This window comes from Semicossyphus pulcher, unplaced genomic scaffold (genome assembly GCF_022749685.1).
Source record: "Semicossyphus pulcher isolate SPU_LCO1_2020_fin unplaced genomic scaffold, fSemPul1.0.p SCAF_17, whole genome shotgun sequence".
Classification (NCBI taxonomy): Eukaryota; Metazoa; Chordata; class Actinopteri; order Labriformes; family Labridae; genus Semicossyphus; species Semicossyphus pulcher.
Genome location: NW_027211681.1, coordinates 2,524,484 through 2,538,555, shown reverse-complemented (window position 1 = coordinate 2,538,555; position 14,072 = coordinate 2,524,484). Strand labels below are relative to the sequence as shown.

The window sequence follows — 14,072 nt, the reverse complement described above, 5'->3', positions numbered from 1 at the left end:
AGCCTAAAAGGGTAAACAGTACCACCTATGACAACAAAAGTATAACTTGACTACAAAGTCACTTCCTCTTGACTCACCTGTCCTTACCTGGTCACACCCAGACTATCTCTAAAACCACTGAATAGCTAAAGTGTGGTTGTATTTGATGGCCGACCTCCTATTACAAATTATTTTTTTTAAATTGTCAAATAAAAGGCCATAACTAAGTTCATTGGCTAGCCTGTTATTGTGTGTATGTACATTTTACTTTTTCACAGACAACATTTTGACATTATCTTGTGTATTAGTACACAATGGTGATTATAATGCTTATAAAATATAACATTTGCAGGGTTCAATCTTATGCATTATGTTTGCTTTTGATACTTTTAGTTGCCTACTCCTTAATATTTCTGTACGTGTACTTACATGAAATGTTAAATGCAGGAGTTTTACTTATACATTTACTGTAGTGAAAAAAAGATACAGGTAATTTTCCACCACAGCTCATCCGAAGTCAGCAACTATAGAGCAAGTGGGGATAAATAAGTGATTTTTTAACAGTGTCCCTGTTTTCCAAATAACACATTCAGGTGTGTTTGTGTAGCCATTTAAATGACATGTATGCATGAATGTCTGTTGAAACGAAGCATGTCAAACTAGCACGTAGGAAATGATGCCCATGTTCATGTTTCTTTGTAAGTGGGGCTAAGTGGAAGTCTCAAATGTCTTTGTGGTGAAGCAAGTGGGCGGAAAAGGCTTTTCTGCTTCACCTCGCACATTAGATTTAAATGTCAGTTTCCAAATGATGAAACTGCCCAGTGTAGATCACATCTAGTCTACTTAAAGTGTTGTTAAGCTCATGATAATTTAAAGGCAGTTATCTGATTCTTTGACTTAAGGAAAAATAGACTTTTGGCTATGACACAGCTTCACACACCTCAAACTAACACTTGAATATGGGGGCAAATTATATCCAATATTACATTTGAAAGTTTAACTTAAAAACAACTTTTTATTATCAATTTTTCTTTAGTGGTTTTCACATAAAAATAGACATAAAAAAATCAGATTTCAGTATAAACCATTGCATCAAATAAAACTGTTGTATCTCTAAAACACACATTGTTTGTGTCTCTATCATCAGCAGAGATGTAGAGTTTAACTACAGAGTGTATGTGTTCTTGTTTCGTTGAAAATTTTAAGTGATATTTTCAGCCACTAATGCTATGCCTGTTTCTGCATCCTGTCATGTGACTTCCTGAGAGCTGTCAAATTCAGCTACACTCGCAGTCACTCAATGTGTGGACAGATTTTACATCTGTTCCACCTGCCAGAAAGCGAGCCATAGTCCAACAGGACCCGAGGAACAACACAGACTCCAGATCAGTCGCTCAGGGGTCTTCTCTTCAGTTAACGCCTTAATGTTAGGTGCGAAGCAGAGCAGGGTATTTCAATGGAGATTGCGGAAGTAACTTTTTTTCGAGGTTAAGGTTGCAGCTTTGGTGGAAATGTTTGTTGACTTGAAGCGAGGAGATTGTTGTTTAAAGATTTTTTATTAAAGAGGAAGTGCAGGCTGACAAAATGGAGGAGCAAAACCCTGTCAGCTTCATGAGACTCCTGTCAGGTAACTGAATATTATACCAATATGGGCTGTGCATTTGCCATCTATTTGAATCTTTATGAAAGAAACAACATTCTGCTTGTTCAACACTGTCTGTACTTATAATATGTGTGAAATTGTCTTGGATTATGCTCTACGTCCTACACCTACAGTACGTAACATATACTGTGCTTTGGCAGTTTATTGCAAGTTGAAAAAAAGGAGATTAGTAAATTCATCAGCAATTCAATCAGCAGAAAATTAATTGCCAACTATTTTGGTAGTCAAATGATTATCAGTTGTTTTTTAACAGAAATGTCACTAACTAACTATATCTTCAAAACAAGACACTTGAATATGTGACCTTTGACCTTTTCAACCTTTCTCTGACATTTCATGGACAAAACACCTCTATGTAAACATGCACTGTACGGAACATACATGTTTCCTGTCTGTGAAACCACATGTCTGTCTCTCTCCCCACAGAGGAGAGCACCCACTCCACCCTGTCGTCTGACTCTTGTGAGTACTATCAGACTGAGATATTTGATCAGCTGCCCAGCGTCCAGGCCCTCCGGCCCGAGCAGGCCTACCAGGGTGGCCCCGAGCCGGGGGAGAGGATCAGCCATGGCCAGCTGTCCAGAGGACCCAGAGACAAGACATCTACACAGCCGCTCAGGAACCTGGTCATGTGTGTTCAGGGGAAGAGAGATGCCAGGTGGGAGAGCAAAATACACACTTCTCACATCTGCTTCTTCTTTTCTGCATCTTACTTTGACTTTCCAGTGGGAAAGGTCCATGCACAATCGTATAGTTTGATATGAATTTCAATTATTTTTAAGTTGATTGACCCAGTGCTACGTTACGTTTTTCACACACAAAACAAGGCACAGAAATCTTCTGCTGCACAGTCGAAGTTTATTTCATTTGAATATTTGTTATTTGTTTAAGTCGTTGCAGCCTGTATTCTAAGCATTCCCTGATGACATCACTATGACATAATTTATGAAATAACACCATGTATCGTCTGATCAGGGACAGGAGGAAAATGCAAATCAGCAACATTGGTTTCTGGGAGTCGTGGAGGCGGAGCCAGAGCATCAACAGGAAGAGGGTTTGGGCACAGATGGGAGGAGCTCTATCAGCCTTGTTGCCATGGCAGCACACTCTCCACGCCATTGAAGGTAAGGAAAAAAGTCTCAAAGTACATAAAAAGGACATGTTTTCTTTGTAGGTTTATTTCTGGTATATTTTTATGTTGTTTAAGTCCTAACCGTCACTGCTGTGTTCCAGGCAGGTTTGGAGTCGGCGTGAAGGCTTACTTTGTTTTCCTCAGATATCTCATTTACTTGAACCTTCTTCACTGCGCTCTGATCTTGGGCTTCATTCTGGGGCCTACAGCGTTTTACGGCAGGAGCAACAACAGTGGTGAGTCAGTTTTAATGACAGATTATTGTCATTTAATCCAGTGTTGACTCCTGTAAAATCTCTGTGCTCTTGTCCTCTGTGATCTTACAGAACCTCTGATGTTTAAAGGCAATGACTCCGTTCTGGATTTCATCCTGGGATCGGTAATGGTTTGTGTAGTTGTGTGTATGTTCTCAACGTGTGTTTTATGTTATCTGACTTCTCTTCTCCTTTTCTTTAGGGCTATGTGGATCGTTCTCCGGTCTTCTTTGGTTTCTATACTCGCGGCTCCCTGAATTTACTGTGTCTGAATACACCTCTGCTGTACTTCGCTGGAATCCTCACCATCCTCTTCTTCAGTGTCATCATGGTGGTCCGCAGGTCAGTTAGGATATATCTACAACAGACCAAAGAGCTTTAAAAGGCATCTAAAAGAAAGCGTCTGTATTTATCTGGCAACTCCTCTGATAGAACCATCGTCGGCTACAAGCACACCTGGATGCTGGGGAAGCGTTACAGCACCAACGTGAGCTACAAGATCTTCTGTGGTTGGGACTTCACCATCCAGGACCCTGCTGCTGCTAGGCACAAACGCAGCTTCATCAGAAACGATCTCAAGGTGAATAGAGGCACACATCGTACCTGCAAACATAAAAACACTCTTCCAATTTACCATGATTCCTGTCACACAGTATATAGAAACATTAGTTTTCATCTGCATTAGTTTTGTTTTTCTCTCACCTTTTCAATTTTTCATCTTTTACCAGGAAAAAACCTGGAAAGTTACATTTAACAGATTTGCAGCTCTACAGTTTTAGTCACAGGAAGCAGTTGTTTCTGGTTATTACTATAAATAACAGCTAATAAACAATCAACTGATTTTTATTTAGAAAGTGTCAAACATAATAGAACACTTTCCAACAAGAGCAGGTCTCTTTGTTATATAATGAAACATATCTGCCAGACACTGGATGGTTGAGCAAATTATTTTAACACCCTGCTTTCAAAACAAATGTTTGCACAAAGGGGGGACATTGCTTGCAGGGGCTGGTCCAGACCTTTTTGACTGGGGGGCCCAACCGGGGCCCTGACTTCTGCAGGGGTGGCATGAAGGACTTGTGCCGACTCACATACGTCTGAATAACATTTATTTACCATTTCTGTCTCCACTAATCATAAGCCCTTTTTACATTGCAATTCCACCACAGTGCTGTAATGAAGCTCTGTCGTCATGCAGCCTTTTCCATGTTCCATTGGACCAAGCAAAACCAGCGTAAAGTCACCCTAGTGGGTGTTTTTACAGTGTTCTGGTGTTGTGGGAGCAAAATGTGCGCAATGTGTAAACAAACTGTGCGTGCTTTGCATACACACTCACGGCTGTTTCTGACGCCGTTTCGCCTCTCTCACGCCTCTAATACAACCTCCAATGCCGACTCAGAGGCAGAACGACCTCGCCCCACCATGCGTTTTACAAAGGAGACGAAATGTAACAGAGGTGTAATAACCCCGCCTTGAACTGGCAGTCTAATAGGGGCTATATACCCTTTTTTTAATGACATAACAGATTGGTTAAATATGTTTCTTTCAAAAAGAAGATGCCATTCCAAAAGTCACAGTTTAAATTACCAAAAAAAAAAAATTGCTAGAACTGTCACAAAGCTACTCGCAGCCTGTTGCAACACAGCCCAAAAACTTGGTTTGAACATAAATCCCGCCTCTGACCAGGCACATAGCCAATCATAGTTTAGGATTAGGGACGGCACCTGGAGGGCCAATCAGATTTCCTGACATGCCCCTGATTGCTTGCAACAGATTGCAAAAGCAAAACATCAATGCACATTACTCCCTGTAAAAAGAAATGTCCGACTACTATTTAGTTTAATGTTTTAACCAAATAAAAAGTAGGTATAATATCTACAGTATAATATGGATCTACTGCAGGATTCTTCTTTACATGTATGTGTACTGCAGACTTGATGTTTTCAGTAAAACAGTGATGTGAAGATGGTCATGGTTAGAAGGTTTTCCTGTGTTTTTCTCAGCTGTTGCTGGATGAGCAGAGTTTCTCGATGCGAGAGAAGCAGAGGACACTGGGACAGACGGTGCGTCTCTACCTCCTCAGGGTCGTCCTCAACCTGATCGTTCTGTGTCTGCTGGGCGGAGCCTTCTACCTCATCTACTATGCCACGATAGCATCACAGACAGAGGTAAGACTCCGCTGCCAAACGTGCTTTTTTTGCACGAGTCCTTGATTGGGTAATTATATTTTCACATCTAACTGCGCTTCTTAGAGCGAGCACCACTGGCTGGTCAGTCTGCCCCTCCAGTACCTTCCTCCCATCAGCATCACCTTCGTGAACCTGATCCTCCCTCACATGTTCCGCAAGATCTCCTCTTTTGAAGACTACTCGTTCACCACGCAGGTCAATGCCACGCTACTGAGGTATGGTGCAAAACACAGAAAAACCTGTTGTAAATACACACACACGCGCACACAGCTGCACGGATTCACTCTGTCTTGTCTTCAGGAGCATCTTCCTGAAGCTGGCCTCCCTGGGGATCTACTTATTCTTCCTCTTCACCACGAAAGAACCTCAGAATGTGAGTTGAGAGTTAGATTCGTGTTTCAAGGTCCAGCCTGAGTGATATGATCTGTCTTGGATTCAGACACTGAGAACTAATTTGTGGTGTAAATGTTTACAGGTGTTTTATGAACCCTCTCTTTGTGCTTCTTCACAGAATCTTTTTCAGTGCAGGCCCAACAGGTTTGGGAGAGAGATGTACAAGCTGTGTATCTTCAACTTCCTCGCCACTTTCTGCAATGCCTTCCTCTTGAACTACCCCAGGAAGTAGGTTTGTCTGAGATCAACAGTCTCTTTCTTTTTTAGTCACAATGTGGGTTTGAATGGAAATCAATGTGTTTGATGTCTTTCTGGAGCAGACTTCAGAACACTTTTGCTAATTTAGGGGAAAGTTGAAGCTCAGTTTCTTTTCTGTTCAAGACTCATGATTTCCTCTGTCTGACAGGCTGGTGCACGAGAATTTCCCCTCATCCCTGCTGGCCCGGTTGATGGGGAAACAACGCTTCCTGATCCCTTTCAACGTGTTGGATCTGGTGTACATTCAGACGGTGTTCTGGGTGGGAGTCTTTTACTGCCCTCTGCTGCCTGTGATAGGAACTGTCACTCTGATGGCCACTTTGTACATCCAAAAGGTTGCCCTGACACACACGCTCTTCAACTAACTCTCTTTAATCCAGTGAAACATTCTGTATTGGCATGGATGCAACAAAATGTCAGAGAACAGTGAGCTAAAATGGGAAACTATAACTACTTTGGAAATACTACTTTAATAAATAAAGCAAAACCAATCTGAAACATTCAGATCTTTAAATAAGTAATACTGAAGCACCAAACAACAATATTTAGATTATGGTCATTCCAAAAGCTGAAATACATAACAGTAAGGGCTACAATAAATGACACAGAGATAAATAAACCCAGTGTTGACATTCAGCCGGATGTTCATTCATTTTTTTAGTAAAATGATGACAATTTAGCTAAGGAAATATCCTTATTTTCTCTTTTGCCAGAAGTTAGAATAGATGATTGGTACCAGTCTGTGTCTCGTGTGTGTGTATGTGTACATATGAAGCTACAGCCAGCTGTTAGCATAGCTTAGCCTGGCTCCGTCCCAGGGTAACCATATCGCGTGTTTGTTCAATATGTGCACAAATGAAAGTCTTTAAATGCTATGTGTGGTTTTTAAACTTTAGTTTTAGTTTGTTTTTTGTCGAATGAAAGACAAGTTACAGAGGTGCTCGTTTCTCGCAGGTCGTTTCTCCAATGTTTACAGTCTTTATGCTAAGCTAACAGTTTCTGCGCTCAAGCTTCATGTTAAACCTACAGATTTGAGAGTGGTATCAATCTTCTAATCCAACTCTGAGCAAGAAAGCGATTTAGTAAGTTTAGCAAAATGTCAAAATTAATTTAATTCAAGTGATCTATGCTGATATATCTGTCACAATCTAGAAATGAATTAACATATCCATGTCACAGTTAAAATGCATCGTTGTAGAGTTTTCATTGGTTCTATATTTGTCTGTCTCTTTGGTGCCGTCTATGGTTTTGTGGTGACAGATGGGGAAGCAAGTGATCACAACTGTATTTGAATATTTTCCATCGTGTTGATGTCTCTCTCTCTCTCTTCCTCTCTCTCACACTGTCTACAGTTCACAGTCCTGCGGTGCTGTGTGGCGGAGCAGAGGATGTTTCGGGCCTCCAGCTCTTCGGTTTTATTCCACTTCATGTTGCTGCTCGGTCTCCTCATGGCTGCGGTCACACTGGGCCTCAACCTGTACCCTCAAAATGTTACATCGGACATGAATATGTACGAATTTAACTGCATTTTACTGTAATGTTGTACTCCCTCGCAGAATCTTACCACCCACATGTAACAGTGTTAGTTTCCAATGCACATGTATGTCCTTATTTCTTTTTGTTTAATTAAAACTAAAAATGTATTTACCCTATTAGTACCAGAAGAAAAAATCACATCTGTATTTTACTTTTCTGTCCTCTTTATATCTCCTGTGTCCTTCCCGTTTCCTCCAGGTCGTCCTGTGGTCCGTTTGGAAATGGAGAAACTGTGTTTAATGTGACAGGAGTGTGTGTGGGCAGCCTGCCCAGACTGGCACAGTCCACCCTCCGCTACCTGTCCACAGAGGCCTTTGCCCTGCCGCTCATACTCGCAGAGATGTAAGTGTCATCGAATGTAGAATCATTTTCTCTGATGATTCAATGTGATGGGTTTTCCACTTGGTATGATTTACTTTTAGACAGTTTGAACAACTTATTTTCCAAATACACAGGCAGTACTTCCATCTGATCTTCTGGTTTTAAATGTGACATGAATCACCTTCTCTTCCTCAGTATAATCTTCACCTCATATGTGTCACGGAGTCGAGCCAATCAGAAGGCCATCGAGAGGCTGAAGGAAATGCTGGTTATGGTAAGTCAAATGTCTTCAAACAACGATAAAGAAATACCCCACATTGATTTATTAATGGGGTCTGTTACCGTTAGTGTGTTATGCTCTCGTGTATCTGTGTGCAGGCTGTGTGTAAATGTAAATGTGTTTGTGTTGTCCTCACAGAACAGCTCAGATAAGCGTTTCCTGGTGAAGCAGCACGCCACGCTGCTCAGAAGTAAGAGAATCAACCACAGAGTACGCTCTGCTGCAATCCAAGAGGACCCTCCTCCCACCCCCCTCGACTCCTACGAAGGGATATAAGTCCCCAAGCTGTGCGGCCTCTCCATTCATTGACCTCCTGTTGAAAATATAGAGGCTGTTTTGACCAACCACGGCTGGGTGAAGGCCTGCAGGTGCCTGGATGAAAAACGTAAAAGAGTTGTTGAACTCTGACTTTAGTTACATGATGTATAAAGAATATAAATGCAGTTGTGGCCTTTTTTCTTAAGCTCTTAATTTAACCTTCAAATGATGCTTTCTTGTCACTTCTTGAATTTGTTAGGCTCAATTTGTAGCCAGTGTTTGAAGCTTTTACTTTCTCTTATTAAATGTATTTATGTATACATTATGTATTTTGTATAGTTTATACATACAACATTGGTCATTGTTTCTAGGATTTTATGTTTTTTCAAATGTCCTGCCTATTAAACTTTTGTGGTTTGTACATCTTTTTGAAGCTTTATTTGTGTTCAACGTCGCATGGACTGTTAGAATAAAACCAAAACACGCAGCCTAATATGTTATCTAGTTGCAACACATGTTGACACCCATAGCCTTTACGTGTACGCTAAATCCACACATGCACGCAACGAGGCACTCTGAAGCGAGCTAGAGAAACCATGTCAAAGATAAACGTACAGCACTGTTATGAAGAATCTACACATTCTTAATTTGTTGCCGATTTTGGGTGAGTTTGTTGAATGTTAGTCTAAATATGCCATCAATTATTCATTTACATATTCTTACTAGAATGCTTTTCTGTTTTTTCCCCTCAGCTCTGGCAAGTTTGTTTGACAAGATAAGTAAGTGTCTTTAAGTGGTGCTTTAGATATGGGTGTTTTGTCTGTCTTCTCTAGATCACAAATGCTTCAGGAGCTTGTTAATCTTTGATCTGAAATAAATATATTTGGGGCTTTTTTATGGGGTAAATTCCTCCACCCAAAGTCTTGTGTTTGTCTCCAGTTGGATCGGCCTCTCTTCATCCAGCACTGACTGGTCCAGACTTGGCCTACCTCAGCTCCAGGGTGACCTTCCGCTGTTTAGCACCTGACTCCTCTCCTCCAGTCACCTATGAGCTGATTAGGGATGGAGGTGTCCTGATCGCAACAAGCACTGATGATCAAGACGACCAACCAGCACCCTTTTTCCTGAAGGTCACTGCTGCATCAGAGGGGTCATATCACTGTAGGGCAACAGCAGGAGGAAGCACGGGCGTCAGCAACAGCATCCAGCTGAGTGTAGTCAGTGAGTAAAAATACACAGACAAAAGCATTCACCTTGTTAGAGCTTTAAAGTTTAAAAATCCTTCCCTAACTTGACCCCTTCTCTCCTTTCCCTCCATCAATCATTCCCTCACTTCTAGCGCCAGCATCAAACACCAAAGTCGTTTCTGAACCCTCCCCCGCCGTCGCATACGAAGGGTCACGCGTCGTTCTGAGCTGCAATGTCACCAAAGGCTCCCACCTGTCCTACACCTGGTTCTTCAACAGGAAGGAGTTAACATCATCAAGCTCTCCCCTTCTACACCTCACCGGGAACCAGCTAGTGATGGAGAACGTGACACCAGAGCATGCTGGGAACTACTCATGCATGGCATGGTCCCAAGTGCATGACATCAGGAGGTATTCCGGCAGTTCAGAGGTCCAGGTGACAGTCAAAGGTATGTGTCTAAAGAAAATAAAACCCAATGTAGTGGAGTTAACCATGCTAACAGTGATAGCAAGGCTGGTTGTTTCACTACTTTTTTACAGGATTAAATATTTCAGCTGTTTTTGTAAGAAGTGGAATTAAATTTGGTACAAACATCTTAAGCACCAGAGGACGACCCCTAATAAGTTTGTGGTTGCGTTTTTGGTTTTCAATGTATTGTCTTAACAACTACTCATTGGACTTCCAAATGTGCAAAATACTAGTAGTACCAGGGCTAATTCCTAATGACTAGCTAGATGAAAATAAATGACATTCCCATAGCCTCAGCTGTACTCCTTGTTAGGTGCTAGCTACCAAATATTAGCATGCCAACAATATGAACTAACATGGGTTGTACCTGCTAAACATTAGCATGTTAGCAGTGTCATTGTGAGCGTGTTAGCACAAGTGAGACGGCAAAAAGCACCCTTAACTTCGCTGGGTTTTAATGTGAATCTCAACAATTAAACTCTTAAAGTTATAAATATTACAAAAGTAAAAAAACAGTGTAACTGTTCTGTGAGATTTAAAAGTAAATAGTCTTTTTCTTTAACATATTGTCATCATTTTCACCTCTACATTAAATTGTGTCATATTCTTATTTCCCTCGAATTTATGCTAAGTATGGAAGCCCTTAGTGGACATGCATCCATACATTTCATTTACTCTGTTTTCCCGTGCTAAGGACTTACTTCTCGTTTTCTCGAGATCTCTGCTTATTTTTCTCATTATCTCGGGACAACAAGCTGGTTTTCCCATTATAATGGATTAATTTGGCCCATTATCTCGAGATAACAAAGCTCGTTTTCTCATGATAACGGGATCATTTTCCGCCGATCTAGAAAACATTACAGACCACGACATGCCATGCTGCCATCCCCCACACTGATGAGGTAAGTTAAGCCTGTTTCTATGTTTGTTTTGTGCTTTTACATCTCTGGGGATACAAGTAATGATTATCTGACGTTATGGTGCCGCGTCGTTATCTCATGATAATGTGATAATTAAGTAGATATAATGTATGGATGCATGTCCACTAAGGGCTTCGGTAGCTAAGCATGAAACATTTATAAATGAATGGGTTTATAGTCTCTTGAGCCTTTGTTGTCACATTGAAACAGGAAATGACCTTCCCCAAACTGTTGATGCAAAGTTCGAAGCATTGTAGGCCGTAGCATTAAGAGTTGTCTTAGAAGAAATAAAGTGCCAGACAGGAGCACACAACTATTGTCAACATACTTGTTTCCTGATTAAAGTGCTAAACTGTTGGTTGGATTTGTTTCACTGTTGACTGATATGTACTGAATCACTCCTGACGCGCCCTTGTCTTCATCCTTCCACCAGTCTACGTCTCAAAACCTTGGATCTCTTTCTCCATCTTCAAAGACAGAGACAGTTACTGCGCAAATGTCACCTGCTGGTCAACAAGAGGGACTACTCCGGTCAACTTCTCTCTTTCAGTAGATGACAGGGACGAGGGATCAGTCACAGCATCTGAATCCCTCACCGCCTGGTTTCCCGTCACCATTGTACCAGGGCTGGACATGGGCGTGGCTCGATGTCGGGTAAAAACTGAGGTGCAGGAGTTGCTGAGTGAGCCTGTGACTCTGGAAGTGGGTATGAGATACACAGATACAAGAAGGAAATATGTCTTTTTTTGACTGCCTTCCTTTAGCTCTACCTTTTACTAATCTTCCTCTCTTCCCGTCTAGTCCCAGTGGGAGGTGACGTGAGAGTAGAGGTTGAATATCTCTACAGGGCCGACTCACAGCTGGCCGCCGCCACTCTGACCTGTGAGGTCAGCAGAGGAACTTTCCCTCACATCTCCTGGCTCTTTAACGAGGTCATCATTCCCTCTGAGACACATGAGGGCTCTCACATTAAACCCATCCTGTCTCAATATGCCCTAGCTGGCAATAGTCGAACCCTTGTGCTGGCCAAACTTGGCCCAGAGGAGTCTGGGTATTATCGTTGCAGGGCCAGGGACAGCTACGATGACTCTGGGCCCTGGGTGGAGAGTGCAGCTGTAGTGGTGCAAGTCACAGGTGAAAAGTTTAAGACTAGGTGTGGAATATAAGTAAGTCATCCTTTTACAGAGAATTATAAGCTACTGTCCGTAGCCAGTTAGCTTAGCTTAGCAGAAAGACTGGAAACAGCTAGCCTGGTTCTGTCTAAAGGTAACAAAATCTAGCTACCAGCACCTCCCAAGTCTTTATAACATGTGTGTCACATTTGTTTGCCACACACACAAAAAAGTAAAAACTAGCTTTTTTACAGTATATTACGGCCTGTCTGTGGCTTGGCCAGGTTGAGTGTTGTGCTGGCTTTGGTTTTCACTGTAATGGAACCTGACAAATGTTGAACTCAGATGCACAAATCCAATGCTGGAAAAGTCAAAAATCCAAATCCAGAAACAAGGAGTCAAAAACCGTGTAATACAATACTATGAAGAAGCTGGAAAGTGATGCACCAATGGGATTAACAAAAACAATCTAGCAAATAAGGAGGGAAAACAAAGAATGACATGAGCCAGGTGACTAACGACATAATCAGGGTCAGGTGTGTAACGAGCACAGGTGCTGGTAATCACCTTCAAAATAAAACAGAAAAAGTACTGTGCAAAGATTAACCTATAGCTGTGTCCCAATTAAGAGGCTGCGTCCTTCGAAGGATGCAGCCTCTGAATTGAGACACAGCTATTGCTACATTCACTGCGAGGGTTGCAGCCAATGAAGACTCTAGGAAGCTGTCATTCCTTGTCAAGAAATGGTCACACACTCAGTTTGTTGTCTTTGGACAGAGCCAGGCTTGTTGTTTCCCTTTGTTTCCAATCTTTTTGCTAAGCTAACTGTATGCTGCTTCATGCAGCTACCTATTTAGCTATGGTTCCTTTTAGCTTGTGTAGCTCTTGGTGAAAAAAAACAAACGTGCGAATTTAACAAAAAAGTTTCACTATTCCTTTTGCAGACTCCTTTTTAAAGCAGAATCATCTAAATATTTAACATACTGTATTACTTTTCAGAAATGTTCCCTCTCTTGATCTTTATCACATCACATTTTACTCTTGATCAGACAAAATCCTTAACTCTAACCCTCTTCCACTAAACACCACCAAGTTATAAGCACATACTGCATATCTAAATGGTTCATATGCTGCCCACAGTGTGAAAATCATCACTGTCTCTTATTTTCACAGAGGTTCACATGAGAACCATGGAGGTCATCACCATCATGTTCTGCAGCTTTGTTCTTCTGATGTTGATTGTTGGTGCTGGCTTTATTTACAAGATCTTTGACCAGGAGCAAGGTGTGTGTCCATGTATGTGAGGAAGAAATGAATTAACTAGATTGACATTTAAATTGACTGTTAACATCTCTGCGTTTCTTTTACAGCCCGTACCCATATCTCTACATCAAAGTAAGTTTCAACTCTATGGACCTCAGAATTGTTTTTCTATAACTTCAGTCTACCTGCTCAACAGTGTTTGTGTCTTCCTGCTCAGTTCTGACGCACTTACACTGTCTGCACCCACCAGCCAGTCTGGACATAGACAGGCTGATATTTCCTCTACTGACGGTGATGTTCACAATCAGGTATACAGGCCCGCAAAACATGCAGCACTCCATAAAACATTTACTTACAAGCAAGCATACATTTCATAATGTATTAAACATAATTTTGGATATATTTTTTATAACAATTCCAAACGACACAGTTCATTTAGGACACCTGCAATATTATTTACCTATTATCCCTTAAGACCCTATTATCTTTAAAAGATGACACAAGGTCTTTAAAAATTGCCAAAAAGGGATTTTTTAAATTGTACTTTTTGACCATCTCAGCATGCTATAATTAAGTGATCGTTTTGTTTTTAATACTGTCTGAAGTCATCATGACTGTTCTCTCTTTCTCTTTCTCTTCTGTTTTAGGCCACAGAGATCACAGTGTGACCCAGGACCAACCTGAACTCCTTCAGTTAGATTTATCCCCTCTTATGGCAAAACAAATTTTAAATCTGCAGCTATTTATGTCGTGACTTTCAAGTTGCCATGTTGCTTATAAGAAACCGGTAGAACATTCAACATATTTTTGCCAAAATGTACAATCATGTTTTTTTGCAAATAAACCAAACCAATAAAT

General features: G+C 41.3%; 2 protein-coding genes across 4 annotated transcripts; both read left to right on the top strand.

Moving 5' to 3' along the window:
• The first annotated feature begins 1,281 nt into the window (after positions 1–1,281).
• Positions 1,282–8,684, top strand: tmc8 (transmembrane channel-like 8). Of its 2 annotated transcripts, none has more exons than XM_069665900.1 (16): positions 1,282–1,606; positions 2,069–2,300; positions 2,618–2,766; positions 2,876–3,010; positions 3,101–3,153; positions 3,231–3,370; positions 3,461–3,608; positions 5,032–5,196; positions 5,281–5,432; positions 5,518–5,590; positions 5,729–5,838; positions 6,017–6,203; positions 7,221–7,378; positions 7,603–7,746; positions 7,921–7,999; positions 8,144–8,684. In XM_069665900.1, exons 1-16 carry the CDS (start codon positions 1,564–1,566, stop codon positions 8,279–8,281), a joined length of 2,106 nt encoding a protein of 701 aa, XP_069522001.1. In that variant the 5' UTR covers positions 1,282–1,563; the 3' UTR covers positions 8,282–8,684. The 2 variants fall into 2 exon arrangements, with proteins under 2 accessions (XP_069522001.1, XP_069522000.1); XM_069665899.1 differs by having other exon boundaries at positions 5,011–5,196.
• A 157-nt stretch (positions 8,685–8,841) lies between these two features.
• Positions 8,842–14,062, top strand: LOC138595383 (Fc receptor-like protein 5). 2 transcript variants are annotated; one of them, XM_069666773.1, is made up of 10 exons: positions 8,842–8,927; positions 9,016–9,042; positions 9,203–9,484; positions 9,603–9,899; positions 11,273–11,545; positions 11,641–11,973; positions 13,125–13,235; positions 13,322–13,346; positions 13,432–13,522; positions 13,862–14,062. In XM_069666773.1, exons 1-10 carry the CDS (start codon positions 8,888–8,890, stop codon positions 13,880–13,882), a joined length of 1,500 nt encoding a protein of 499 aa, XP_069522874.1. In that variant the 5' UTR covers positions 8,842–8,887; the 3' UTR covers positions 13,883–14,062. The 2 variants fall into 2 exon arrangements, with proteins under 2 accessions (XP_069522874.1, XP_069522873.1); XM_069666772.1 differs by lacking the exon at positions 13,862–14,062 and having other exon boundaries at positions 13,432–13,808.
• Positions 14,063–14,072: the final 10 nt, after the last annotated feature.

What these genes read in the sequence shown, in the direction of transcription:
- LOC138595383 (XM_069666772.1), top strand. Translation starts at nt 8,888, where the DNA reads ATGAAGAATCTACACATTCTTAATTTGTTGCCGATTTTGG. An exon ending in AAGTTTGTTTGACAAGATAA is followed by an intron (nt 9,043 to 9,202) that starts GTAAGTGTCTTT and finishes GTTTGTCTCCAG; the next exon opens with TTGGATCGGCCTCTCTTCAT. An exon ending in GCCTGTGACTCTGGAAGTGG is followed by an intron (nt 11,546 to 11,640) that starts GTATGAGATACA and finishes CTTCCCGTCTAG; the next exon opens with TCCCAGTGGGAGGTGACGTG.
- tmc8 (XM_069665899.1), top strand. Translation starts at nt 1,564, where the DNA reads ATGGAGGAGCAAAACCCTGTCAGCTTCATGAGACTCCTGTCAG. An exon ending in TCATCAGAAACGATCTCAAG is followed by an intron (nt 3,609 to 5,010) that starts GTGAATAGAGGC and finishes CATGGTTAGAAG; the next exon opens with GTTTTCCTGTGTTTTTCTCA. An exon ending in CTCTTGAACTACCCCAGGAA is followed by an intron (nt 5,839 to 6,016) that starts GTAGGTTTGTCT and finishes TCTGTCTGACAG; the next exon opens with GCTGGTGCACGAGAATTTCC.